The following is a 27868-nucleotide window of genomic DNA, read 5'->3' as shown; positions in this document are numbered from 1 at the left end:
AAACCCCTAACTTGACCTATCAAACAAACCAAACATGGCCTTAGTGAATTTTGGCATGCTATTCGTGCTTGTATAACATCTCTGCATAGTAAGATGCGGTGAGAACGGATGAATAGTGTGAAGAAAAGTGAATGAAAAAAAATAGTGTGATATAAGTCCCACATTTATATATTACTCTTTCTGTTCCATAGTAATAGTCACTTTTTTCGGCACAGATATTAAGAAAGAGATAGGAGTATTAAATAGTATATTAAGTGAAGAGATAATAAAGTAGCAAAGAGAGAAAAGTAGAGAGAATAAAGTAAGTGATGGAGAAAATGTTATTTTATGCTATATAAGGAAATGACTCTATTATGATGGAATATTCCGAAATGAAACAATGACTCCACTACTATGGAACATAGAGATTAGTTTTATAATTAAACGTGAGTGTAATGAGTTAGGAGAAAGTAAATTCATTTACCAAAAGTGGAAAAAACAAAAATGGACAACAGATTGAAAACAAACCAAAATAACAGAACGGAATAATATTTCACGGACGCAAGGAGTATCTTTTACTTGCTACGGCACATGTATTTAATTAGTTTCATTTTTTATATCATAGCATGGCATGTGTTTAATTAGTTTCATATCTTATATCATAGCATGGCATGTATTTAATTAGTTTCATATTTTATATCATAGCATCATGCTAATGTCACTTTCCTAAAATTATGAGAGACAAATCGTATGTCCCTAAAAAATATATGGCTGATAAAAACTGTCGCTCAATCTTATATGGCATTAAACAAATTATTCAATTAATATTTCTCATGAATAATTAAAGCAAAATTTCAAAACATACTGCTTATAATAGTATGCGTATGTGGAATCATCTTTTATTTTGAAATTCAAATTGGTGACTGCTGAATTGCTGACCCAAACCCAAACCCAAACCCAAACCCATTTGTTCAAGCTGGTTTTGGATTTCCCGATTTACTTTTTGGAAGTGATTAGTGCAGATATATAGCCGACTAGATTTTTAACTTTTCTGCTGAGTGCCGACAAACCAGACACGTCATCAACACGGAAGAGAAGATTGCCGCAAAAGCTAATATCTTACCTAAACTTAATCCCTCATTTTATTTTCTACTTTAATTTTTATGTTATCACTCTGTTTTTCAAACATTACATTTTCAAATTCAATTTAATTGTTAATAAATAAAAATGCAAATATTACCATCACTCATAAAAAGTGAAAATTGTACCCCTGATATAAATTTTTATTTTTTACGGTAGAAAACTATAAATTCACATTGAAGTTGAAAATACATTGCCTAATTGGGTAATAGATTCGTTGAGAGTGAAATAATTTGGTTGAAAAAGGGAGTAGCACGTCAACATCTATTCACAGTCGTATATTTCCATTAACAGCTGCTCTATCCCTCTTCCACTGGTCCCAGACAGCTCGCCGTCACCCCCTCTATCCTACTCGTTTTCCTTTTTTTCCTTTTTCCGGCAATTGGAGGATTGCAAATTTGTCTTGCTCATCACTGGCGGGAACTCTGCTCTGTTGGAATCCTAGATTCACTCTGTTTTTCGAGATTCGTACTCGATTTCAGTAGTTGGGTCAACTTTACTGGTTCGAAACCACTTAGGATTAGTCGTAAACGTAATCAGAGAGAGAGAGAGTGATTAAGGAGATGGGAGTTTCGGATAATTCGAGGGGGTTGATACTGGCAGTGGTTTCGAGTTTGTTTGTTGGGATGAGCTTCATCTTGAAGAAGAAAGGTCTGAGGAGAGCCGCTGCAGCTGGCACGCGCGCAGGTGGGAATGTCAATTTTACTTATCTATCAATGTTGGATTTGAATTCAGTTTTTTGCTTTTAATTTCAGCCTTTTGGGCTCATGTAGGGTTTTTTTATTGGATTAATCTGCTTATCATGAAAGGCCTTTTTTTTTGTATTGGAGAGAGCTTGTTGATTTGTGATTTGTTGTAGCAATCTTGATCATCATGTGCTTAATTGATTCAATTGGAAGTGATTATAGATTGTGATAGGTGTATTTATGGATTGAGGGTGTGGCATTGAGGAGAATAGTTGTGTTTTTTGGATCGTGATTTGGCATTGGGGATTAGGGAAAAGGCCCTGTTTGTTCTTGAGAGTAGGAGTTTTTTGCTGTCGAACTGAAATGACAATCGTGATAATCGTCTGCAGTTACATACCACAGTAGTAATATGGTGGTGGTGCTTATTGTCAAAATCTGCTTGGTTAAAAAATAAGCTTAAGTTGGAACAATGGTGGAAACATTGAGTCCTGATTAAATTTATTTTGTGATTGCTCGATGATAGGGAGTCCGGTAGGAATTCTGGTTTATACTTTTAAGTGTAACCTTCTTAAAGGAGTCTAGTAGTGCAGGAGGTAAGCTTGATTAACCTCTTCTTCCATATTCTTTTAGGAAATGTGCTGCCATATTAATATAGTTATCCTTGCTTAGATGAACTGTACTTCATTTGCATTCAACACTAGATAGGATCTGTATGTTCGATTGCTTGTGAAAATTTATGGTTACACCTTGTTACTTAAGCAGAATACCCTGTCAATACAACTTTTTGCGGCTGTCTATCTGCTTTGCATACTCGCCATCCATGCTTTTATTGTTGCAGGAGGTGGAGGCTACACGTACTTGTTAGAACCTCTTTGGTGGGCAGGAATGATCACGAGTATGTTGTGCTCTCTCTCTTTTCCATATACAAGCTTTCCATTTCTTATGTTTGTAATCCTCAATTATCTTTGTAATCAGTGATTGTTGGAGAGGTCGCCAATTTCGTTGCTTATATTTATGCTCCAGCTGTTCTTGTGACCCCTCTTGGTGCATTAAGTATTATTGTTAGGTATGTCTTCAAACGTTATGACTATTACCATCGGAGATGGAGTGAAAACCTTTTGGTCAGACATCTTTGATCACTTCTTCACTGACACATCTCATGAATCTCAAAAGTGCTGTTCTGGCACACTTTATATTGAAGGAACGTTTGCGACAGATGGGAATACTGGGATGCGTTTCATGTATTGTAGGGTCCGTCGTCATTGTTTTGCATGCGCCAGAAGAGCATACTCCTAGTTCGGTACAAGAAGTCTGGAAGCTGGCTACTGAACCAGGTTCCTACCACCTCCCGTATCCATCTCCACCACCTTAAATCACATGATTGCTTATTTTTGCCCTTTGCTTCTATCGACAGCATTTCTTATATATGTAGCAGCCACATTATCCATCACACTAGTGCTGATACTGCATTTCGAGCCTCTTTATGGGCAGACGAATATCTTAGTTTACCTGGGGATTTGTTCTTTGATGGGAGCACTTACGGTAGATGCTCTACTTCACATGCATCAATTGAACTCTAAATCGATTTTCAACTCTATGCTAGTTCTTGCTGAAAATTTGTTCTTCTATGCGATACTAATATGAGTTCAATCATGTAGGTTGTCAGCATAAAGGCGATTGGGATCGCCATTAAGCTAACCTTAGAGGGGATCAATCAATTTAAATATGCAAAGACTTGGTTCTTCATTTCAGTTGCAGTAATCTTTGTGATCATGCAGTTGAATTATTTGAACAAGGTAGCCAAGTTTTTCATTAATTTCACCTTTGATCCTTTCTTTTCATGTTTCTGTTTCTCAACTTTTCATCTTCTTCTGCAAAATGTTACGTTCAGGCACTTGACACTTTCAATACAGCAATTGTTTCTCCTATATATTATGTGATGTTCACCACTCTGACTATCATGGCGAGTGCTATAATGTTCAAGGTAACATCAATTCACTCAGTTTTTAGCTAAATAACGGTGGAATGGAAGTACTAAGCCCGATTTGCAGGACTGGTCGGGTCAAGACGCGAGCAGCATTGCCTCTGAGATATGTGGATTCATTACTGTTCTCACCGGAACCATCATACTTCACATGACACGAGAAGAGGAACAGCCTAATGCTACAGGTATGCATATCGGGTCAAGATTCGCTCAGATCAGTTGATAGTATCATTAGTTTTGTTGTGATTATGATATCACATTGCTGAATCGGTGCAGGAGCTGTAACTTGGTTTGATGGAGACCGGTCGAAAGCAGTTCGGGAGGAACCTCATTTCATTACATTGGATAATTCTGATTACTTTGATTGATCATTATTTTATGAGAAATCATCATATCGTTGCAATGAATCCATATCAGCCGTTGAGCACCCCCATCTCTGTGTAATGCATTTGGAAGCTAGACTGCACGATCTTCATTGCGCTGGGGAGAAGACGAGTTTGCAATGGCTTCGGAACTGCATCCGACAGGACTCGGATTCTGTACATATCTTGATGTTTTCCTATATTTGTTTCTGGTAAAAGGTTTGTGTGGTCATTGGTTTGGTTTCTTGGTTTGCCCATCTGAGGTTGTAGTTTCTTCAATTCTTTTGACAAATGTGGCTTCTACATTTGCCCATCTGAGGTTGTAGTTTCCCATCAAAATGAAAATGTATGTATTGATCAATATATGTAACTTGAGTGCATATTTCGTTGTCGATCGCTCATATACATATATAAACTGGATACATATGAACTAAGGGGTACTAAGGGGTGTGATCAATTGCTAACTTTCTTAAGTTGTTAAGTCTGTTAACTCATAAACGCGATGTATTAAAAATAAAAATACGATGATATTAAAATGTGAACACATATTTTGTTGACATTTCAATAAATTGTATTAACATTATTTGTTAAGACATATTTATATCATTGTGTTGACATTTTTAATACATTGTGTTAATGAATTAGCAACTTAAAAAGTTAGAAATATGACACCCCAACTAATCTGTGTATAAATTATGAAACAATCAAGTTGATGAATAATTGTACTATCTGAATAACAATGTGATGACAATTAAACCTAACATTTTTATCACAATTAATCCTTATAATTTAATTACAATCAAAAATTAATCAATAAAAGATAAAATTAAAACTTATGGTCGTGGGAAAGTAAGGGGATGAACAAATGACTAATACTACAACAAAACTCACAATGGGGGGTGCTATGAACTCACAAAAATAAGAGGCATAGAGAATGTAACAATTTTCCGCTTTCAATCATTTTGTCTTTGGAATTTTAATTATGTTAGTACTTTGAAGTGAATCACAGACCCAATAATAATAGAAGAAAATGATGAGTATGGGATACGGTTGTGGGGGTTAGAGCATCCACATCCGTGCTTTTCCGTAAGAGTATGGATGTATGTCCGGATCCACATTTATTCATTTTTTACACTCTGCTCTTCCGCAAGAGCACAACACTCACATCGCTATTTCACAAGAGCATGCTCAAGGGTCCCACCATTCAAGCATTCAATTTAAATACTTGAATTACTAAAAATATTTCCACAATATTAAAATACATTAAAAATACCCGAAATACTATTACAAATTACTAAAAATTAAAAATTACATAATTAAAATCCTAAAAATTAAAAATTACATAATTAAATTCATAATCTAAACAAATTTGAAGTATAAATGAGAGATAATTTGATGTAAAGAATGGATGATGAATGTGGGTATTTATAAATGATTTTGGCATAATTTTTTTTAAAAAAAAATCAAAAAAATTTGAAAAAAGGGTAAAAACGGCTATATTTTTGGGAATCCGATTATATTTTTTTCTTTTTTCGATATTATTTTTAATTTTTTATGAATTTTTTTTTAATAAAATTTAACGGAATAAAAACGAGCTAATCAGGAGGCGCCACGTGAGTCTGCTTAGCGGCATGGCGGTGCTCGATGCATCGAGCAGGGCCGTGCCGCTGGCAAGAGTACAACGGCGAGCAGCTGCTTGCCGCGCTAGCGGCACAGCACCCCGCCTTATCATCGAGCATCAATGCAGGTGCTTTTAGACCACCTCCAAAGGTGACTATGAAGTAAGGGTCACACGTATAAGACAAAATAGTACTAATAAATAAATATAATTCTAAACTAAATAAACCCAACCCCCTCTACTTCTTGTGTCACCCTGCCGCTCCAAGCAAAAGTTGGGGGCAGGTACACATGGCTTTTTCCTATTAGTACAAATTTTTTTATTTTTGTTTTTATATTTTTATTTATTAATTTATTTTATTACTTCGTAAAGTATATACAAATTTTGGTATTGTATAAATTTGAACTTATATTTATATTATAATAACAAAAAGTATATAATTATACATCACGGATTTACACTTTTAATCTCGAACATTTTGCGCTAAATTACTTTTTTTTGTTTTATTACTTTTAAATATTAATTTAATTTATTTAATTATTACTTATTATATTTATCTCCATATATTCTTCCAAAAGTATATGAAAAAAATATTACATTTATATTGATTAAAAATATTTATATAAAAATTACTCCATTTAATAGGACTGCGTTGGGGTCATTAATGAAAGTAAAAGATTAGTAAATTGGGGGTTGTATATGTGGAAGAATAAAAAATGAATATCTTATTAAAAAGTTGATTGGATTGGGTCGAGTAAGGGTGACTGATGATGATTGTCTAAGTAAGGGCCACATACAATGGGGACGGGAAGAGGTGCAAGTCGAGGCATCATGTCGCGGTGCATAGATCCGCGCTGCTGACTGCGTAGCAGTCGTCTGCACGCAAGGCATGCAGAGGGATTTGGATCTCTTGTTGTGGCTGATAGCACAATAGGGACTACTGTTCCACCCATTGCATTTTTTAATTTTTAAGTTATAATATTAAAATATTAATATCCTTTATTATAAAATAATTTAATGTGTATGTGCATAATAGCACAACCCCCTGCTATGCACAGTAGAGGATCCTTCCCCATGCAGAGTGGTCAGTTCGCACGGCCTCGTCCAATGAATCATATTTGAGGGAATTAGAATGATAAATAAATTAAAAGAGTTGGGTTCTCGTAGATAACTCTTATGTGGAGCTAACTAAGTAGAGACAAAAAAAAATGAGTATGTATTTTGGTTTCAAAGATAAGAGCACAAATGCGAAAGATTTTTTTTTTTAAAAATTAAGAGCTTTTTCAAAGTATCCGATTTTTTAGGACTGGATACCCGAGTCGGGTATACGGATATCCGAAATAAAAATCGAATCGGATATCGGATATGGAATTTTGGGAATTTCGGGATCTGGTACCCGAAAATTTCGGATCGGGTATCCGAGGGTACCCGATTTGACAGGCATATGATAAGAATCATCTTTGATGTAGATTTTGAACGAGAATGACACTAATTCAAGTGTGAATTGATTACAAAAGATGTTAGAAACGTTACAATTGACGGTAATGGTTATAAGAAATCGCAGTTTAGTTTCTTCTCTAGTTGGTGGTGGTTACAAAAAAATCACGCTTTCACTATGAGCACTCCCAATGGTTAGGCGTTAGGGTCGGCGAAAAATCGCCGAATATCGCCAGATTATCGCCGGGCGTTGGGGTGAATTCGGCGATAATTCGGCGTTAATTCTACCGATTCATCGCCAACTCCCGATTCATCGCCGGATTATCGCCGAATTATCGCCGACCACTGTGGGCGATAATTCGGCGATAAAAATATTTTATGTTTTTTTTTTAATTTCCCCCCTATAAATACATACCTTCTCTTCATTCTCTCCCCATCCCTTTTCTCTCTTCATTCTCTCCCCATCCCTTTTCTCTCTTCATTCTCTCCTCATCCTCATCCCTTTTCTCTCTTCATTTATTTTCTCTCTCTCTCCATCTATATTTAATGAATTCTGAATCATCTTCTCATTCTCGGTCCGACGAGGAGATATCTCATTCTTCTTCCGAAGAGGAGGTACCTCCCGCTCCCACCGGATGGGATGTCGCGGGTTTCGCCAACAACCCAGTCAACAACTATATCTCCCGTTTCATACAAAGCGAGCTTGCTCGAATGCAGCAGCCACCCCAACGGCCAATCCGCAGGCGGCGCCGATACATCCCCCGCGACCACGCTGGTGGGCACGATCGGCTGTTTGCCGATTATTTTGCTGAGAAACCACGTTATCCGGCAGATGTATTTCGTCGCCGATTCATAATGCGCCGCTCCCTCTTCCTGCGCATTGTTAATGCGTTGTCCGCGCGTTACCCCGAGTTCCAGCTCCAGCGAGACGCCACAGGGAAGCCCGGTCTATTGCCCCTGCAGAAATGCACTGTTGCCATCCGAAAATTGGCATATGGAGGGTCCGCCGACATGTTCGATGAGTATCTGCAATGCGGCGAGACGACTGGCAACGAGTGCCTGAAGAATTTTTGTCAGGGCGTGCGAGAGATATTTGGGGAGCACTACCTTCGCTCGCCGGACGCAGCTGACTGCCAGTTCCTGCTGGATTGGCACTGGAGGACCCACGGCTTTCCGAGGATGCTCGGCAGCATCGACTGTATGCATTGGCAGTGGAAGAACTGCCCAACCGCGTGGCGAGGCCAGTTCACTACCGGCTACAAAGGTACGCATCCCGCCATCATTCTTGAAGCCATTGCCGACCAACGGCTTTGGATTTGGCATGCTTATTTTGGTATAGCCGGGTTGAACAACGACCTAAATGTTCTCAATTCCTTGCCCCTTTTCAACGAGCGGGTCAACGGGTTAGGCCCCTCCATCGAATTCACGGCCAATGGCAATGTGCATAACATGGGGTACTACCTGGCTGACGGCATCTATCCGCAATGGCCCGTATTTTTGAAGACGATCAGATGCCCAATCGGAGATAGTAGAAAGTATTTTGCCCGAGCGCAAGAGTCTGTGCGCAAGGATGTGGAGAGGGCGTTTGGGGTGCTCCAATCACGATTTGCACTGGTAAAGGGTCCGACGCGCTTTTACTACCAGGTGGATATTGCCGACATCATGTATGCGTGCATCATCATGCATAACATGATCATCGAGGATGAACACGAAGGCGTCCTCAACGTCACCAATGACACCAGTGTTGCATCATCGAGTCACGGTGTCTTAACCGAGTCCGAGTCCGCCCGCCGGAATGTACCGTACAACGAACATGAACGGTTCAAGGCGTTCATGGACATACACCAAAAGGAGGCCCATCGAGCACTACAACACGATATGATCGAAGAATTGTGGGCAAATAGAAACCGCGCCCACCGCCCTTGAATTTTTTTACTTTGAATTTTTTTTTCCATTCCTGTACTATTTTTTTTTATTAATTTTCGTCGTTGTAATGTTTACTCGTGTTTAATACAACGAACTTTATTACTATTATTTGTTTTGTCTTATAAATTAAATTAGCTAGCTTTATTATATACAAAAATAAAACAATTAAATTAGTAATGATGTAAAAATGAAATGTTGAGTTAGGGAGAAGTAAGGGAGAAATAAGGGAGAAACCATTGAAGCAGTTGGCTAAAAGTTGGTTAAAAACTGGGGATAAATTATGGTGCTGATGTGGCGCTGATGTGGCAGGAGTTAGGGAGAAATAAGAGAGTTTTTAGCCGGACCATTGGGAGTGCCCTATTGTGTTTTAGAAACAACTTTACTTTTCAGAAATCGTACATGCACTGTGAGCGATAGGATACATATGTATTTTATCACTTGTTTCGTACGCAAAATTATTATTCATGTGCATAGCTACAACAATGCCACCAAACCAAATGATGAGTATTTTCACCATCATCCTCATGGTCTTAGATGAAGACTCTAAATGTTGCAAAAGGTGTATGGCGATCATACATCAGCTTGGGTATGATGAGACTCTAAATCAATTCAACAAGTATCTGCACGTCATTGACATAATAATGCTAGAATGCCTTAAAAACGATTTTGTTGCAGGGTATCAAAGTACTCCACAACGCATATTTGAGAAGGTCAATGGTGCATCACACCCAATTTGATGAACATGAAATGGTGCATCACATCCAATGTGATGAACATGAGCAAAATGCATCCCAACTCTTCCGAAAATTGCCTGGTGTTTGGAGATGTGCCTTCACCCGCCAATATAAGGCTCGCATCTACTATCATATTTAAGGTTATTATTGATCAATGCACCCAACACGGGCTGCATTGTGATGATGGTCTCGGCACATTTTGACAACTCTACCCCATTAAGGATGTCCTAAATATGAAAAAGACCCGTGAATAGTTTGTGGAGTACTCCCTTCGTTCTTTGATAATAAATGCATCTGTTTTTAGTACTGAATTTAATAATAGTGTGTTAAATAAATAGTGAATAAAATAAGAAAAATAAATTAAAAATTTAAGGAAAAGAAAATTAATATTTGACAAAAATAAAAATAACTTAATTAAAATTGAAATTATGATTCTACTAACATGTGACTTGAGGGAGTACTAAAATAGTAAATGGCACTAAGCTTTTTTTTGTTAGTTGTTATAATACTACTATGAGAGGTGGCAACAGCTAACGCATGTAACGTCACCTCAAGACAAAGTTTAGCGAAATTCCCAAATCACAACCGTAGACGTAGCATTTTATTTTTGCATGAAATTGGTGGCGTTAGATGAGAATGAGAGATGTTCGTATTGGCTTTTAAGAAACGCAAATTCTTCACAAAACCAAATCGTTACACTCACTACTAATCGCAACCCAAACAGCCCTCCTTCCTTGCATTAGTAGTAGAAAATATGGCGGCAACGGTGAGCGCGTGGGGAAAGCCTGGCGCGTGGGCATTGGATGCCGAACAGAATGAGTCCGCGCTTCTCCACCAGACCCAGGAGGATCATTCCGCCGCTGAAACGCCTGATTTTCCGTCACTCTCCGCCGGCGCCTCCTCCAAGACTAAGAAGAAGAAGCCTCAGGCGCTGTCGCTTCAGGAATTCTCGGCCTACAGCTCCGGAAAGCCCAAGGGATTGACTCACGATGAGCTATCGGCGCTTCCCACCGGTCCGCGCGAGCGCTCCGCCGAGGAGCTCGACCGGAATAAGCTCGGCGGCGGTTTTAGATCCTACGGCGGCAGGGATGAGCAGCCGCGCCGTCAGGGGAGCTTCAATCGGGAATTAGCGCCTTCTAGGGCTGACGAGACTGATGATTGGGGCGCGAATAAGAAATCTTCTGCGAATTCTGGATCTGAGAGGAGAGAGCGAGGGGGTTTCTTTGGGGATTCGCAATCGCGGGCGGATGAGGTCGATAATTGGGCGACAAATAAGAATTCGGAGGCGAGGAGGTATGAGAAGAGAGGCGGATTGGGGATGGAATCGGGTGATGGTGGTTCTGATTCGAGTAATTGGGGGAAGAGGAGCGGTGGAGCTTTTGATAGCTTGAGGGATAGAAGAGGCGGAATGGAGGCGGATCCGGAGAGCTGGGGGAGGAAGAGAGAAGAAAGCGGCGGCAATAGGCCGAGGTTGAATCTGCAGCCAAGGACGCTGCCAGTGAATGAGGAAGGCAGTAATAGTGCTGTGAAGTCCAAGGGGAGCAGCAATCCATTTGGTGAGGCGAGGCCGAGGGAGGAGGTGCTCAAGGACAAGGCTCAAGATATCAAGCAAATTGAGGAGAGGCTCGAGGGCGTTAGCGTTGATTCTGCAGAGAGCGTTTGGAGGAAGCCGGGATCGGTTGATCCTCCACAGAGGTTCGTGCGTGCTTAATTCATTATGATTTGTTGATATATTTTCTACATTTTGATATAATAACTAGCCATGGAATCATATAGTAGTATATTATATCTATGAATGATGGTATGTTTAATTCAATTGGTCTCTGTGATGATGCATTCAGAAATCTTGATGCATCATACTGAATAGTTGGTGAGATTTATGAGCATGCTAAGCAATTGCTCATAGGGTTAGCGCTTTTAGTGCGAGCAGATGAACGTTTGGCATTTCAAGTTGTTCGTTCTTTCAGTAGAGTACTTGTTATCTTTTGCACGTATAATCATGAGACTATCCATCTAGGATTACGTTGTAAGATTATTTTAGTTGGAGGGGGGAGGCTATGACTAATTATCATGAGACTATCAATCTAGGATTAAATTGTAGGGTTCAATCCCATGAACCAAACATGATACATATTTAATCATGGGATTTAATTTTGGCAACCGAACACCCCCAAAGCTTATTGTTGTCCAATCATGTCACTTGTGTTGGTATGGGAGTTGTAGTGAGTTTGAATGCATTGCATTTTTCTGGCCAATAAAATTAGCATGAGTGTCTTCACAAACCATGGATGCGAGGGCATGATTGAATTTGAACTGCTTCTTCACTCCTTTCATCTCTGTTTTCTTCATGTTACTACAATGGCCTTATCGTTATCAATAATATCCTCATTAGCATGCCTCGAGTATGAGTATCGTGTTCCTCAAGCTGTATCTGTCATTGTAGATAAAGATATTTATTCTGTTGCAGTGCTGGTGAAACTGAAGCTGACAACGATGATTCTGAGAATAAGGATTGTGAAATATGATGCTTATGGAAATAAGGTGGATCGGCTTTGAGTTTTGTCATAAAGAGATGTGATGATGCACTGATAAACATAACACTATAGTTTGTGTAATTCCCTTTACCTTGTGCACTAACTTTATAATAAAGCCACAACTTTAGTAACACGTTAGATTGTTCCTCCTTTGCTAACTATTTTTGCTAATTCGGCCAATCGCCAACGTTGATGGAATGCTTTCTCACTTGTTCGACTACAGTTTGCAATATTTCATTTCAATGCCAAGTCTAATGTTTATACTAGTATCATTTTTCAACATATAATGTTGTATTTCACTTATGTAAAATTGATTTCTACCAAGTGCGCGACTCAAAAATTGGATCATTGATCAATAGTGAATATTTATCTCATTTTGCAACATCTATATCCGGATTTAGATTAGTTCAGATGTAAAGAAGATTTTATCTTTTAGTAAGATCGAAGTCTGGATTTACATCGAAACCATATCAATATATTCAGAATTTGCTTGTGTTTTACAGTGTGCAGCAGCCCAAAATCTTGAGCATTATTACTATCAGCTATTGTCAAACTCAACACTAAGAAAAATATCCTTAGTCGAAACAGCGATAACAAAACATCCTACAATATTCTGAACTAGAGCAAATACCATAGCAGAACACCCTTTAATACAATAGAAGGAAATTTCAGCTAAGTTCTTCAAAGAATGTGAAGTCTTCTGTTCTGAGCTTGCCGAGGCTGTGGTCAAAAGCAAATTCACGGACAATTCTGTATCGATATCTTCCACCTACCTGCAGGGCAAGAAGGAAGTGTCCGCAGCTTGATCAGCTTGACGCGGTAAACAAATAAAAAAGAGAGGAAGAACAGAGAGATGAGCAAGATTATTTTGCTATCAATATAAAATACTCTGATAGGATTTTAAGCATTCTAGATGATGTATGAGAAAGAATGAAAAAGTTAGATTCTAACAAATATAAGCACTTTGCAGCTGCACAGGGGTGAATACATTAGTAGTAGATATTAGTATATAACAGGGCAAATGATTGAAGTGAATGTCCCGAAACTTAAATAATCAACTAGAAAAACCATGAAGTTTGAATTTGTTCACAATTATTCTAATTTTTTAGTGAAATTGTATCTGATGTATCATAGTTGAGAAACCATATGTAGGTCACCATACGTAAAGAAAAAATGTTGTCTATTCATACAGAACAACATATTACTACAACAGCCAATCATATTGCGATCTTATTTTTTTGCTAAAGGATAATTGCGAACAAATAACTGAATTCACATAATCCAAGTTCGAGTGAATACCAATTACGACATGGCTTTAGGAAATACACGTGCAGTAATTAATTAACCACGATAGAAAAAAGAAAAATCAAATCAATGGCATCGAAATGGAGTAGCTAGTTCATCTTAGCAATTAGTAATACCATACAAAAGTCTCTATACCTAAATCCTAGATATTAACCTTAGCAAAAATGAACTTAGGCCGGTTTGAAACACACTTTATCTGAGAAGATAATTCTATATATCTAAATACTCCACTTGAGATACTAAAAAAAGGCTTCATCCATTTTGCATCCTTTTCCTTGAGTCGAGAAACAAATAAAACATAGATACAAATTTTCATTGATTAGAAGATCCATAGTTTTCATAAAGTAGAATTAAGACATCCTAAACTACAACATTCCATTACATTTGAAGACATAATTAAGCTTTGGTTTCATAGGGCGTGAAGATGCGGCGGCGCGTGAGTGAGGTTAGCGGGCGGAGGGTGAAGAGGAGCAGTGGCATTGTGGAAGTGGGGCGGCGACGACGGCGGGAGCTGGGGCATGCATTGGTAGCATTTGGTGAAGAGGCCAAATGTATCAATTTGATGGATGAAGTTGGTCATACTAGCCCATCCACCAAAGCCAAACCCGACAATCAAGACCCATATTACTACGAATACGTTGATCGTATATGTCCCCACCCATCGTCCCATGTATTTCGACGGCTGCTCCACCGCATTCTGCCATTTAATACAACCACAACAATTAGACTCTTTAGCCATATCTTATTTATTAGGAAAAAAACTATTTAATTAAAATAAACTATATGGAATTTATATACTAAAGTTTGTACGTACCTCACGAGCGGCAGATGTTCGGAAGGTGAAAATGTGGGCTAGAGAGGGAATGATATAGACGGTGAAGCTAACAAGAAGCGATCCAACGGTGGAGTTGATGGGGCCGAAGAAGGGGAAGACGATGGCCAGGAACCAGATGGGGATCACCACAGGCAGGCGTGCGGCCGCCCTCTTGCACAGGCTCCGACACTCGTGCATCCCGATGGCCTTCTCCCAGACGAAGTAGAGGGGCGTGCAGGCAAACCCGAACGTTATAAACTGCGCGCAACAAGTAATTAATTAATGTAGCTAGGTAAGTTGTGAGTGAAATGAATTTGATAATTGCTTTAAATAATATTGTATGATATGGACCTGGTGAATGAGCATCAAAATGACGGAAATATCCCTGAAGGGTGATCTGGGAAGAAGGGCAAAAGCGTTGGAGTGGTTGAGGAGGAGATCACCAAAAGCCCAGTACACAGCTGATGCCGATGGAATTGTTAACGTCAACACATATACTGTTGCCAACAAGTATATTGCCTTGAACTTCTGCGGCCTCCACATTGCGTGCATTATCTCTCTGTCCAATTTTCAACCATTTCATCAATATAAACAACTCTGCAACTAAACTCTTCATTTCTTCTAATCAACATGTTTTTGGTAGGAATTACACTACGTTATAGGATTTGGCCAGGGTACCAAAAAGTGCCACTTTTTGCTCAAGCGTGCCTATTGGAGATGCATATTTTTATTATAAGAAAAGGGGACTATGTTATCAATCATGAAGCGTAGGAATAAATTAAACATGGTTTTCGTTTTAAGAGAAGTAGAGATATGTCACTTTTAGTAGACTACGTGAGAGAAAGGATATGAAAAAAAGTGCAACTTTTGTTTTGGCTCTAGCATGCCTAAAAGGGCACTGTAGAAAACGTATTTTTATAATGGAAGAAAATGACATATCGACAATTTCTTGCAGTATACAAGCAAATAAAATGGATTACTGCATTATATGCTCAGATAATGTCATTCTCTATAATACATAACGTTGCGTCCCTTTCATTACGACGTACTGCAAAACAATAAAGCTTGTATTTTCACACTTGAAATTCTTTATCTTTTTTACCATTTTATATAAACATAATAAAACACATTTCGATAATTAAATTCCATACTCCATGGCAATGATAAAAATAAAATATTGAGGATTTAAAAATGAGTTACACTGTGACAGCATGCCCCCCAAAGGTGTAGAGAATGTTTGTGGCTCCAGTGAAGTATAGGACCAACTTGGTGGGGCCCGAGTGCTTCACACCTTCCACCTGTTATTATTATCCACTTAATTAGACTAATTTCTCAATAATCAATCACATCTTTGACTACGAATCTTGACTCTTTAAAAAAAAATGAGTTGAGATCTGTCCTATGAAAACGCAAAATAGATTCGGATTCGGTTGGGGTATTATTGGAGTAAATTATAAAACAACCTAAAAATAGATCCTAATAAAATCAGTGACTCTAGCTATAGCTATTAATTAATTCAAATAATTGGTGGTAAATAATTACCTGTCCATGGAGTAAGGAAGCAATGGTGAGGTACCAAGCAGTGTAAGTAGTCATAATAAGGCCAAGAAAAGACCAAATTCTGTAATTATGGAAAGATGGGATGAAGACGGTGGTGGCACAGCATGCTCCGAATATGTAGGTCCAGGTCCTCTTGTCCAAATTGTCGTTTATATAATAAATATTGCTGCAATTAAAGTCGATGTTAAATTAATTCAACTGGATTTGTATAGGTGTAGCGTACCTGGCACAGGCAATGAGCTGAATTACGGATCCAAAGAGAAGGAAAGTGCAGTTGAAAGCCAGTCCCACATTCCTCCAGTGCTTCCCCAGCAGCCCATCCAGCACTTCAAACCACTGTTTTTCATTTTTCATTCAAATTAAATTACTCCTATATAAGTGTAATTAACAAAATTAAATTGTTAGTAAATGATAAACCTGAATAACATGGTTTCTGAAATCGACTTTTTCACGCTCTTTTCGGGTTCGGTACTCGACGTAGAGAATGCTGATGAGGTAGGCCGTCCAGCTGCCCATCACGCCGTAAAACAGCTGAAACAGAATGCCTGACGTCATCCCCAGCTGGGAGAACGAGTACGGCAACGTCAGCAGCACCTGCGCCACCTGCAATTCAAAATCCAACAAATTACTCTCTCAAACTTCCAATTAATTAACTAAGAAATTAATTAACCTGATTGGAAGCGCAGCTGAACCAGGCGTCGTAGACGGAGCCGCCATGCCAGAAGAAATTGGAAATGGTGGATCGGAGGTCTCGGGGCTTGCCGTCGGTCTCCATCTCTTCGTAGCTTCCGGCTATCACGCTCTCCACCACCTTGTCCGACGCCGCCATCTTTGCGTGATCTAATTTCAGCACAGATGAATCATGAATACAATACAATATATATATACTCGCTTTTTGAAACACGCTTTTAGGGGGATGGGAAGGAGAAGTCGCTTTTTGTTGATTGCTTAAACTTTGTTTGTCTTTTTCTGCTAAATAAGAAAAAGGTTGATATTAAGATTAATGTAATTATAGCAGCGTGGGAGGCCTGTACGCACCACTTGGGTTTCTCCATTTCCAACGTTTATACAAAAATTATTACTATTACTAGGTGTCTCCGGTGCGCCCCTCCCACTAGCCCTTTCCATGCCACGTCAGCACTAGCCCTTCCCATTCCACTGCCATATTACTAGCCCTTCCCACTGCACTAGCCTTACCCACTAGGACTTTCCGCAATAAAATTAATAAATTCACAATTAAAATTAAAATTTATGGAATTAAAATTTCGATACGAGCCGTATTTATAGAGTTTTAAAAAAAAAATCGGTGGGACGTCCGAATGGGACGTCCTACCCACGCCACAGTGGCGCCCGTCAGGTAGGACGTCGACGGGACGGGCGTGGGCACCCTTCCCGCCCACTATGGCGCCCGTCAGGTTGCCCGTCCCCGACGAGCGAACGGGAGGAGCGCCGTTGGAGACACCCTTACCACCCAACCTTCTTTTTAATCATTATCTTACAATTGAAAATTACCATATTTGCTTCTCTTGGGAGGACTGGGGTTTTAATAATAGATCTGACAAATAACATTTTGGGATTTTAATAATAGACATGCCAAATATCATGCGAGGAATGCAAAAGAAATATAAAAACCAGTGGTTTGTAGAAAATTTGGAGTACTAATTTAATTGGGATTTTGCACTGCTTTATCAGATGTATATATATATCTTCATTTGCTAAGGGTATTGTAAACAATTTAATAAGTCAATTGAGTGAAAAAGATCACAGAGAAACTCCAATGTTTTGTAACATATGTGCCCGCACAACATTTGCTTATTATTTTGATGTCTATGTTTTTTTTTACAGAATTTATGTTACATAGGATTTTTAGAGTGTTTTTAGATGGTTAGTGTTTCTCCTTTGTCGAAAAAATGAATTAGACCTATTTCTCTGTTTGTATTTTTGTGGTTTCTATTCTAAGGGGGACATAGTGATTGGAATATGATTTGTTTGCTTTATAAGAAAGATCTAGGGCTTTAAAATAAAAATCATTTCATAAATGAAATTAAGTCGGAACGAATGACTTAGGTAGATGGAATATACTTAGTAAATTCCAACTAATTGGAATAAGGTATCACGAGTCAATCACACTTCATGAATGCATATGCACTTGCAAGAGTTCCTATACTATTCAACATCCATAATCCATATGATGTTCCTCCAAAAATTTGAAATATATCAAACATTTAATTCACTTATATCCCAATGAAAATGGAGCAAAGTATAAAATGAATTACAATATTGAAAAGTGATGGAATAATTAAAAGTAGAGGAAATGATAATGGGCGTGGCCGCTTGTCGCTTATTATAGAAGAAGAAGAAGAAGAAAGTCACTTTTATCACATGCCCTCCTTATATACCAAACCCTCCCAAATATATCAAAGCACGACATATAATTTAAATTCTTCTCTTGGGAAATTAGTTTCATTTTCTCTAATTAAAAACCAAAATACTATTACGTTCATATTTCTCACGCAATATGTTGAATTTTTAGCAAAAAAATTAAATTTAAATGTTCTAGTTTAGGGTTAATAGCATTCTATTTTTTTCTAGCTAATTGGTATAGGAGTATTATTTGCACGGCCATTTAGGTTTTCTTTTTCCAAATTTGGTTTGATTGTTTTTTCTTTTTCCTTTTCCTTTTCTTGTTCTTTTTTTTTTGATGAAAAACTAAATTCATGTTTTGATTATAAAAGGATTGCTATCCTGTTTTGTTAATCTTTCATTCGACGCATATCATAGGAATTAAGTTCAATTTCCGAATGAAATTAATTTCCGATGATTAAACGGTGCCCGATTAGGTGCACGTCAATTGTATACTAAAATAATAGCTATTTGTGCATTGAATAAATTTAATACATTATCCTCTTGGAATGGTACATTGGCCAGTGGTGTAAGTAGAGCAAAATTATTACACCTACTCTTTTAAATCTATTATAGGGAAAAGTTTAGATAATTGTACTCCCTCCGTCCTAATGAAGATGACTCCCTTTCCTTTTTAGTTTGTCCCAACTAAGATGATCTATTACTTAAAATAAAAACATTTTTATCTCTATTTTATTCTCTCTCTTATTTTACTCTCTCCTCTCAACACACAAAATAAAATTACATAAAATCCTGTACCGCTCAAGAAATGAGTCATCTTTCTTGGGACAGAGGGAGTATATCCTTTTCTATTTAGAGGTAACTTAAAAATTTGAAATCTACCAATATTTTATACTACTACTCCAAAATTTACTTGTGATTCCCTCTTGTAGTCTTGTGATCTATACTATGCTTGAACCATGCAACCCAAAATTACATTTCATAGCCAAATGAGAAAATAAAATAAGGGAATAGTGTATGGAGCAAAGTGAAGAACGAATATTTTTCTTTTCCTATTTACTTTACTAAGCTGTATGATTTATTGTAGCATACTTGATCAGCATCATCATTTATATTCCACCATTGTCTTTTTCCCCACTTCAAGTACAACAAGACAATCTTTTACCAATCTTTATCTTTATTTGTTTCTTCTCATCATGTATTTTTATCGACCTCCAACCTAATTCATTAGTCACCGCATGACAATATTAATTTAATTTATATCCAACATAACAAAACATTTTCAAAGAAATGCATAAATGAAGGCAAACTTATTTATTGTTTGAGATCAAAAGAGTAGCTAGTATTGTCACTCTTCTTCACGTTTCACAATAATTGGGACCAGCTACATTCCTGAAAATATTGTCTCCTTTGACTGGTTTTGTGTTTTCTGAAACGACCAATTTCTTGCTTTTAGAAATAATTTATTCCTTCATCATCAGTTTATGCAATCAGATTGTATGTTTGAAGCCCATCGAAATAAAGACATATGATTCGACAGAAAAAATTCAGCATTTTTTTTGTTCATATTTTGGAGTTAATTATCGTGTGTATATGTAGGGTCCGTTTGATAAGAAAGGTGGGATATAGAAAGATATGTAAATTAAGATAAGTAATATGGGCTTTGTGTCAATATATGGCCAGATAAAATTTTTACGTTATTGTTTGATAGGCGAGATATTATCTAAACTTATGTATTAGATAACACATGAAATAACATAATTGCCCTTTTTAAAAAATGTGTCGCAGTGGGAGTTTGCCTAAAGAAACGTAGCAAACCTCACTGTGAATCCAAAATCCTTTTAAGAGCAATTTGTTTAAAAAATCAAATATGCTCATATAACCACAGTATCATCACTACTTTTGAGAATCAAAGAAGCATTTGGGACCATTTGAATGAAAAAAATCAAAGTGAAAAATTGGTATACAACACAAAATCATCACTGCCACATCTTTCATTAACAAAAAACTGAAGAAGAAAATACTAGTTGTCACAGACAATCAAAGAGAAACATCAGTTGAACCAATTAAATAGTCGAAGAGAAAAATCTGTCAACATACAAGAACATCTTTGCCCAGATTTTTTCATCATCTCGAAAAAGAAACAAAGAAACCCTCAATTCAGATTTTAGAACCATATTCGTCCAATCGTAGAACCCATGGGAGAAACCCATCCCACATTCGAACCAAAATTGGAGTGAATCGCACCCCACAGTCGACGTGCCTCGAAGAATTTGCCAGCCATGGTAGAAACCCAAGCCATTAATCAACGTCAGCCAACGATGTTCCGACGGTGTTGATGGACGCCACACCTCTGTATTTCTCTCCAGCCGCGTTGCATCGTTTTCCTGCTGCCCTCTGGCAATCGAAATCGTGCCTCCAGATGCGGTCGTCAACATTCCTGCTCCATGGTGGTATGAACTTTATTGAGAAAAGGGGGAGAATCATTGGAATATGGGAGTGGGATGGGTGAAGAGTGCTAGAGAGAGAGGGTAGAATCGGATATCTTGACAGAAAAGTGATATAACCCACCAAATTGGTAGGATACATAACTTAGCATAAATGTGTATATTTGGTCGGGCCGAGACGGGTTTAGGCATTATACTGGGCTTTGAGGTAAGTATTTCAATGATATCAAACAAATAGAAAAGCTAAGATATAAATCTCTATCTTAGCATTACTGCCTTATCAAACGGACCCGTATAGTATTGTTTTATTAATTCGTATATAAATATGTATGTTAATTAGTAGTTCAAGTAAAAATGAAATAAAATTGGATCATATATATAGTAGTATGTGAATTTGGTCATGATGGCATATTTCATTAAATGTAGGTACATGCGGCAAAGTACATATTGTTCAATTGTTCTATACTTTGGAAACAGTTTTCCAATTACCATGATAGATGCATGTGATATATTTTTACTTATTTGAGTCAGAAAAGACCTGTGACTAGCAATAATAGAACCAAGAATTATGATAGTATTCACTAATAATGTGAGTGCATTTAATTATTGGATGATAGATTATAGTACTATTATTTGATTTCAGTAGAAATTACCGAAGCTTTGCTATTTTTTTAGAGCCTTCAAGCTTTATGCTTTACGATATTTACCGCGTTACCGAGTTACTGTTTCATTTTTTCTTGCCATTATTGCCGTTCTCTTTAATTTTCCAATGTTCCAAGTAATCGATCTATTTTAATTTTAAATAGATTAATAGTACTAAATTTATGTAATTAGTAAGCTAGAACCATTTAATATTTACTGTATCCATAATAATCAAATTGCAACAATGACCAAGCGTGCCATAGAGCAAAGTGCTTGTTAAAGCTTTAAAAACTAGTGCCGAAATGATGAAAAAACAAAATTAATTACTTCGACTATGATAATGAGTGTAATTATATACTTTAGTAAAAAATAATGTAAAAATATAATGAATTAGTGGGAGAGACATAATTTTCATTAATTGGTAAGGCAAAATGCAGGTCCATTGACACACAATAGAGAGAATAGGCTGATGATGAATTTCGGTTACCTATAGCTGTGGTTGCCCTCAAATAAGCATTTACAATTATTATAGGAGTATTTTCTATCATTTCACTACACACCATATCATACAATCTGCCTCCTCCACTCCATTTCATCAATTGTTGAATTCTCACACAATAGAGTATTAATTAGGAGTATCATTTTACAATGTCACACCTTATAAAATCAAATTGTATTCCCCCTTGTTTTTTTTTCCCCAATCTAGACTATCGTCACCTTTTCAGTAGTGAATAATCGTATTAGCAATTGGAAAGCTTAGTGAAAGTTGTACATAGACAAATTTTTTTTATTATCAATATCAGATTGAATGAACATCGTTACGCTCAACTCTAACAGCTTGCGGAGTGACCTTTTGGTGTATTTGAAATAGGTGATCCGCATTAGATTTTAAAAATGAAATCAATTTATCAGGCGCCCATTATTGAGTGAGACGATTATCGAAAACCACCAAAATTAATGTAGAAAGTCATATTTACCTTATTGTATCTATTCTCTCCTTCCACAAAAAAATGTTCTATTTTTATGGACGGTATGAGTTTTAATTTAATAAAAAGTTAATAACGTGGAAGAGAGGAGGAGAACAAGTGGGTAAAGTAAGAAAAATGGAGAAAAAGTGAATAAACTGAGAGATGAGAAAAAATGGATATAGTATGAAAAAAAATCTTTCTATTTTTAGAAATGAGACTATTTTTTTATAAACATCCTAAAATAATAAAATAAAATTATTTTTTATGAACGAGTATTTATTTAAGCAATCTAATAGGAGGTTAATAAATGCAACTAAAACACAAACTCTGTTGACAAAACTTCTTTTCTTCCATCAATAGGTTCAGGGTCTGAGTCATATCGAGCCCAAGTTTTGTATCTCTAGCAGTAATAATTATTATTAGAAAAAAAAAAAAAAAGAATATGAAAAAGAAGTAGAAGGTGTTAAGACCTCCACTATTGTGGGCAGTTGAATTTGGGCGTTTGACAGAATAAGGCCCAAATAGTTAGGCCGGGAACAGAGTAGCCCAATAGAAAGTAGAAACATCCAATCGAGTAAGTACTCACTCCCTCCGTTCTATAAATTTTATCACATTTTGATCGGGCATATATTTTAAGAAATATATCAAAAAATAAGTTAAAAAATTAGTAAAATGTAGTTTCTTCTTTTATATATTATCTTTGTCTACAAAATATATACTCCCTCCACTCCATACAACCTTAATAGAGGTGTTGCATTTTCTGTAATAAATAGTTAAAGTGAATAAACAGTACTCCTTCCGTCCTATAGAAATAGGTCATTTGGTATTGACACGGATTTTAATGTATAATTCTTAAAGTAAGAGAGAAAGAGAAAAAATAATTAAAATTGTGTAATGGATAGTGGGGCACATAAATAATAAAGTAAAAAAAAAGAGAAAAAAATTGTCATAAATGGATATGGACTATTTGTATGAGACGGATTAAAAAAGGAAATACGGCTTATGGGACGGAGGGAGTAAAGTATAAGAGAGAATGTAGAAAATATTTTTCTTTAAATTATTCTCTTTCTCTATTTTAACTATTCATTACTCCCTCCGTTCCTTAAATTTTGTCACACTTTGACCGAACATGGATTTTAAGAAATGTAATAGAAAGTGAGTGAAAAAAGTTAGTGGAGAGTGAGTCCTACTTTTATACTCCCTCCGTCCCTCTGTAGCTGAGTCGTATTCGTTTTTTGGTTGTCCCATTGTAGCTGAGTCATTTCCTATTTTGGTAAAAAACACCAACTTTTCTTCTCTCTTATTTTACTCTCTCTTACTTTTCTCTCTTTCTTCTCTCTAACTTTTTTCTTTCATACTTTATTCTACCTTCACTTAACTCATTTTTAACACAATTTCTTAAATCTCGTGCCGAAAAAAATGTCTCTACTATAGAGGGACGGAGGGAGTATATTAATTTTATAATAAAATGTGAGTTGGAATGAGCTAGTGAAATATGAGATCCACTATTAAAAATGATAAATATTGAAATGTAATACTCCCTCCGTCCCAAGGAAGATAACCTCTTCCTTGAGCAGCACGAGAATTTATGCAATTTTATTTTGTGTGTGAAGTGGAGAGAGTACAGTAAGAGAGAGAGAATAAAGTGAAGAGAAATGTGTTTACATATTTAGTAATGGATCATCTTTGTTGAGACAAACTAAAAAGTAAAGTGAGCCATCTTCAATGGGACGGGAGGAATAATAAATTTTGTAGGACGAATACAAATGAAAAAAATGTGAAAAACTTTCTAGAACAAAAGTATATTATATATTGTGGAAACTAATCAATGAACATAAGAGTTGTATAGACCACCTTCTGTTGGGCCTTACAAAAGAAAACACAAAGCAAAGCAGCTAGAGTTGGATGTTAAAATGTCTGGTCTCTCTGCCCTGTGAGAGAGAAAATGTGGAATCAACCGTTTTATCACCATACTTTGCAGTGACTTTGTATTCACCTAAGAAAGCAAAGAAGCTGTAAGAACCATGCTCATCACTTCTCCCTTCCAACCCATCACTACTCCACTCTTTCATTAGCCTGTCCACCGCCTCTCCCGTCGGAAGGTTGCTAAAGTTACCGTCCGTCAGACACATCTGGTAACACCTCCCCCGACGAAACGCCGACCACAGCACAATCCCGTTAACCGCCGGATGCGAGAACCCTTCCCTCACCACTTCCTCCAAGTACATAGCCTGTTAGGTGGTTGCATTGCAATTTGCAACACTCACTTAACTAATTAACGCGGCCTTTAAATTTATATTCATTTACCTATTAAAAAAAAAGTAATCTAACCTGTGTTTCCTTGGTGAATTCACTGCTTATATCAACTTCAGTGAGCCATATAGGAAGGCCAAGTGTGGCTAATTTGTCAAGAACGCCTCTCATCAATGGCGGATTAGGCACATCGAAATGGCCCTGCAGCCCGATCCCACCCACCGTGACTCCTCCCCGTTGGAGGCCTCGCATCCTTGAAACGTAAGCATCAACCGTTGATTCTGCGTCGCTGCAGGTTTCCACCACATTGAACTCGTTCATGAAGAGCGTGGCGAGGGGATCGGATTGGTGGGCGGCCTTGAACAAGCGCAGCGTGGCGTTGGGGCCGAGGCGGTCCTCGTAGAAGTCGAAGTGGAGCATCTCGTTGTTGACGTCCCAGTGCACGAAGTCTCCTCTGTACTTGTGCATAAGGCTCTGGATTCGTGAGGTCACTGCTGATTCGAGGGCGGATCCGGTCAGGTTTTGAGCCCAATTGGGGATGTATTGTGGATTCTCCCAGAAGATGTTGTGGCCTCTCACTGTTATTTGGTTGGCTTGCACGAATTCTAGCATCTTGTCCGGGAGAGTGTAGTTCACTTGGCCTTGTATGAATTCGGTTGCGTTCCATTTGAGCTCGTTTTCGAACACTGCTGCGTTGAATCTCTCCACGAACCATTTCTGATAGGGAGGATTTCCTATGATGCTTTCGGCTATGGCTGATCCGAAGGGGAAGTCTTTCGATAGCTGCTCCACTCTTATTGAAGCTCCCTGCACTTGTCTGCCCTCCCTGTCTGAAATATGAACTGTAACGGCTCGTTTTCTCGCCTGCAGATAAAAGGAGATGATTTATGATATTGGTATAAATGAATGATTATGATGTTGCCTTACCTGATTGATCTTGGTGTCTTGATTGAGTCTCCATTGCTGTGGAGTGAAAGGCTGCAGAGAAGCGCTGGTGATTTCTATACCGACGACATCCTTACTGTCTGAATTCTGTAGTGCAGACTAGTTAAGACTTAGTATAGTAGGATTGGATATGATCATATTAAATGAATGTTGTTTGGATTGTCGACTACAACAGACGTGCATGTGTTAGTTACTAATTAGTTACCTTGATGTAAAGGGTGGATGAATTTGAAGGGGAAGACAATACAAATCCACCCTTGAGAAATGACCAGCATCCTTTATATGCTGTCACGGTTCCGATGCATTTTAGGCGTGTGTCTTCTGTTACTAGACTGGCTGTTATCATGGCTGATTCGGCATCCTTGATCCTGATCCAAACTGTAATAAGATCGATCACATTTCAAATTCGGAGATACTTAAGTTGTAACCCGACATGACAAAATGTGTGTGCACCGATGAAATGAAATATGAGATTGAAATACGAGACTCAACTGGAGAAGCAGTATTTTGTGGCAGCATCTAGGTTTTTAAGAGAAAACGACGATGATTTTTGTCGATCTCCGGTGTCTGGAATGGTGTGCTGCTGATCCTTGAGCATCCCTCCATTATAGAGAGGTGGCTCAGGTTGTATTTTACACTGTACAACATACATAACAAATTAGTACTAAATGTGTGGATAAAAAAAATGTGTAGGCATGTTGAGGGAGCATCCAAGTAGCCATAGTTAGAATATAATAAAACGTATTATAAATAATTAAAAGAATGGTGGCTACCTTAGTGTAAGCTGATGAATCATAAAGTGGCCCATCTGCAATAAACAAGAAGCTAGCGTCAGTATATATATTGAAAATTGAGAGAAAGAGAAAGAGAAAGGGAGAGAGAACCATAGGATGAAACCGGGATGGAAATGAAGAACAAAAGTAGAGCAGCGAGGATTGGCGATTGAGACATGCTTCGAAGGAAAGAGTTGCAGAGAAAGATGTAAAATTGTGTGGAGACTGGAGAATAATAAAAAGAAGGAATGAATGATGAGAAAGAGTTAAGTGGAGCGGAATTCACAAGCCAAACAGTTCATTATTTCTCACTCTTCTCCTTTATTTCACTTATATACAGACGTAGTAATTCATTACTACTTTCTTAATCTCTCTTTAGTAAGAACTTCATTCATTTGCTCTATTTTCTTGCATCTTCAGTATTAGATTAGATAAACTACTACGTCTACTACTACTGTTATTGAGTGGGACCAAAAATTAGATTGTCCCTCAACTGAAATGTCCCAGCAATTAAGTTGAGAAAATGATACTAAACAATTAATTTAATTAGTTAATTTTGTATATAATTAATCAATCATTCGATTGTCCCTCAACTGAAAAAGGTGGTACCTCGACACTAGGAAAGGAAGTTTGCATTATTATATTATAAGTAGACATATAAACATGGGACGTGTGTACTAATGAATGCTTGTATTGCAAAAGAATCTGATGTTTCAAAAAGGGATGTGTCATTCCCGTGACGGATAAGTACAAAGGGGCTGATTTAAATCTTGCTCAAGCTAACGGTATAAATCTACAAATAATAATTTAAATCTACAGGAATAATTTTCAATTAAAAGTAAAACTAGTTTTGATAATAGAGTGATTAAGCATTTATTAACGATAAATCAAAATGAAAACCTCCGTCATTACCGAGAATTTATTACTTTGGGTTCATATTGTAAAGTTATCTCACCAAATTTATACTATAAGTTGAAGCAATGTACTTAAATTTACTAAATTTTGGTGGAGTGGGAGATGAGTTTTAGTTTTAGGGGTTTGGATTAGTCCAGAAAATGAAGAGCGGACTTTAAATTTAGTTTCTGAAAAATAGAATTTTATTATTATTGTATTTTGTCAAGGATAGTAAATTCAGGAAACCGTGACTGAGGGTAACTAGGGGTGAGATTAAAATAAAGGGGAAAACAAAATTAAATCATACGTTTTGAAATAAAGATAAAACTAATTCTTGGTTCATAGCACAATTGAAACGCGGTTCTATGTATGAAAATATAAGCTTCCTAAAGTTTATCGATAATAGAGAAATTCCTCCCCTCATCGGCACTCACCACACCACTTTTACTCATAAAATTCCTTGAGTCAGCCATTTGATTCTTAAAGTCTATTTATTGACAAAT

At 37.3% G+C, this 27868-nt stretch overlaps 4 protein-coding genes across 8 annotated transcripts; 2 read left to right on the top strand and 2 right to left on the bottom strand.

Moving 5' to 3' along the window:
* Positions 1–1371: 1371 nt before the first annotated feature.
* On the top strand, positions 1372–4533 carry LOC125201361 (putative magnesium transporter NIPA6). 5 transcript variants are annotated; one of them, XM_048099439.2, is made up of 10 exons: positions 1677–1806; positions 2329–2398; positions 2644–2700; positions 2781–2871; positions 2979–3139; positions 3220–3347; positions 3464–3601; positions 3697–3789; positions 3857–3974; positions 4066–4533. In XM_048099439.2, the coding sequence occupies exons 3-10, from the start codon at positions 2691–2693 to the stop codon at positions 4155–4157; spliced, it is 831 nt and encodes a 276-aa protein (XP_047955396.1). In that variant the 5' UTR covers positions 1677–1806; positions 2329–2398; positions 2644–2690; the 3' UTR covers positions 4158–4533. The 5 variants fall into 5 exon arrangements, with proteins under 5 accessions (XP_047955394.1, XP_047955395.1, XP_088920305.1 ...); XM_089064180.1 differs by having other exon boundaries at positions 2568–2700; XM_048099437.2 differs by lacking the exon at positions 2329–2398 and having other exon boundaries at positions 1372–1806.
* Positions 4534–10478: 5945 nt separating this feature from the next.
* Positions 10479–12533, top strand: LOC125201362 (eukaryotic translation initiation factor 4B3-like). Its single transcript, XM_048099440.2, has 2 exons — positions 10479–11561; positions 12334–12533. The coding sequence occupies exons 1-2, from the start codon at positions 10621–10623 to the stop codon at positions 12389–12391; spliced, it is 999 nt and encodes a 332-aa protein (XP_047955397.1). The 5' UTR covers positions 10479–10620; the 3' UTR covers positions 12392–12533.
* A 1464-nt stretch (positions 12534–13997) lies between these two features.
* LOC125201360 (auxin transporter-like protein 2) lies at positions 13998–16952 on the bottom strand. Its single transcript, XM_048099436.2, has 8 exons — positions 16750–16952; positions 16497–16682; positions 16303–16415; positions 16062–16245; positions 15720–15817; positions 14871–15078; positions 14520–14777; positions 13998–14402 (listed from the first exon to the last, which is right to left on the bottom strand). The coding sequence occupies exons 1-8, from the start codon at positions 16906–16908 to the stop codon at positions 14115–14117; spliced, it is 1494 nt and encodes a 497-aa protein (XP_047955393.1). The 5' UTR covers positions 16909–16952; the 3' UTR covers positions 13998–14114.
* Positions 16953–24221: 7269 nt separating this feature from the next.
* LOC125202051 (endo-1,4-beta-xylanase 5) lies at positions 24222–26852 on the bottom strand. The gene is made up of 7 exons (XM_048100368.2): positions 26583–26852; positions 26472–26506; positions 26191–26335; positions 25904–26076; positions 25681–25785; positions 24832–25617; positions 24222–24731 (listed from the first exon to the last, which is right to left on the bottom strand). The coding sequence occupies exons 1-7, from the start codon at positions 26647–26649 to the stop codon at positions 24396–24398; spliced, it is 1647 nt and encodes a 548-aa protein (XP_047956325.2). The 5' UTR covers positions 26650–26852; the 3' UTR covers positions 24222–24395.
* Between the last annotated feature and the right edge of the window lie 1016 nt (positions 26853–27868).

Source organism: Salvia hispanica, chromosome 2 (genome assembly GCF_029641045.1).
Source record: "Salvia hispanica isolate PSC_SH4W2 chromosome 2, Shi_PSC_v1, whole genome shotgun sequence".
In the NCBI taxonomy this organism is placed as follows: Eukaryota; Viridiplantae; Streptophyta; class Magnoliopsida; order Lamiales; family Lamiaceae; genus Salvia; species Salvia hispanica.
This window is presented reverse-complemented; position numbering and strand designations above follow the sequence as displayed.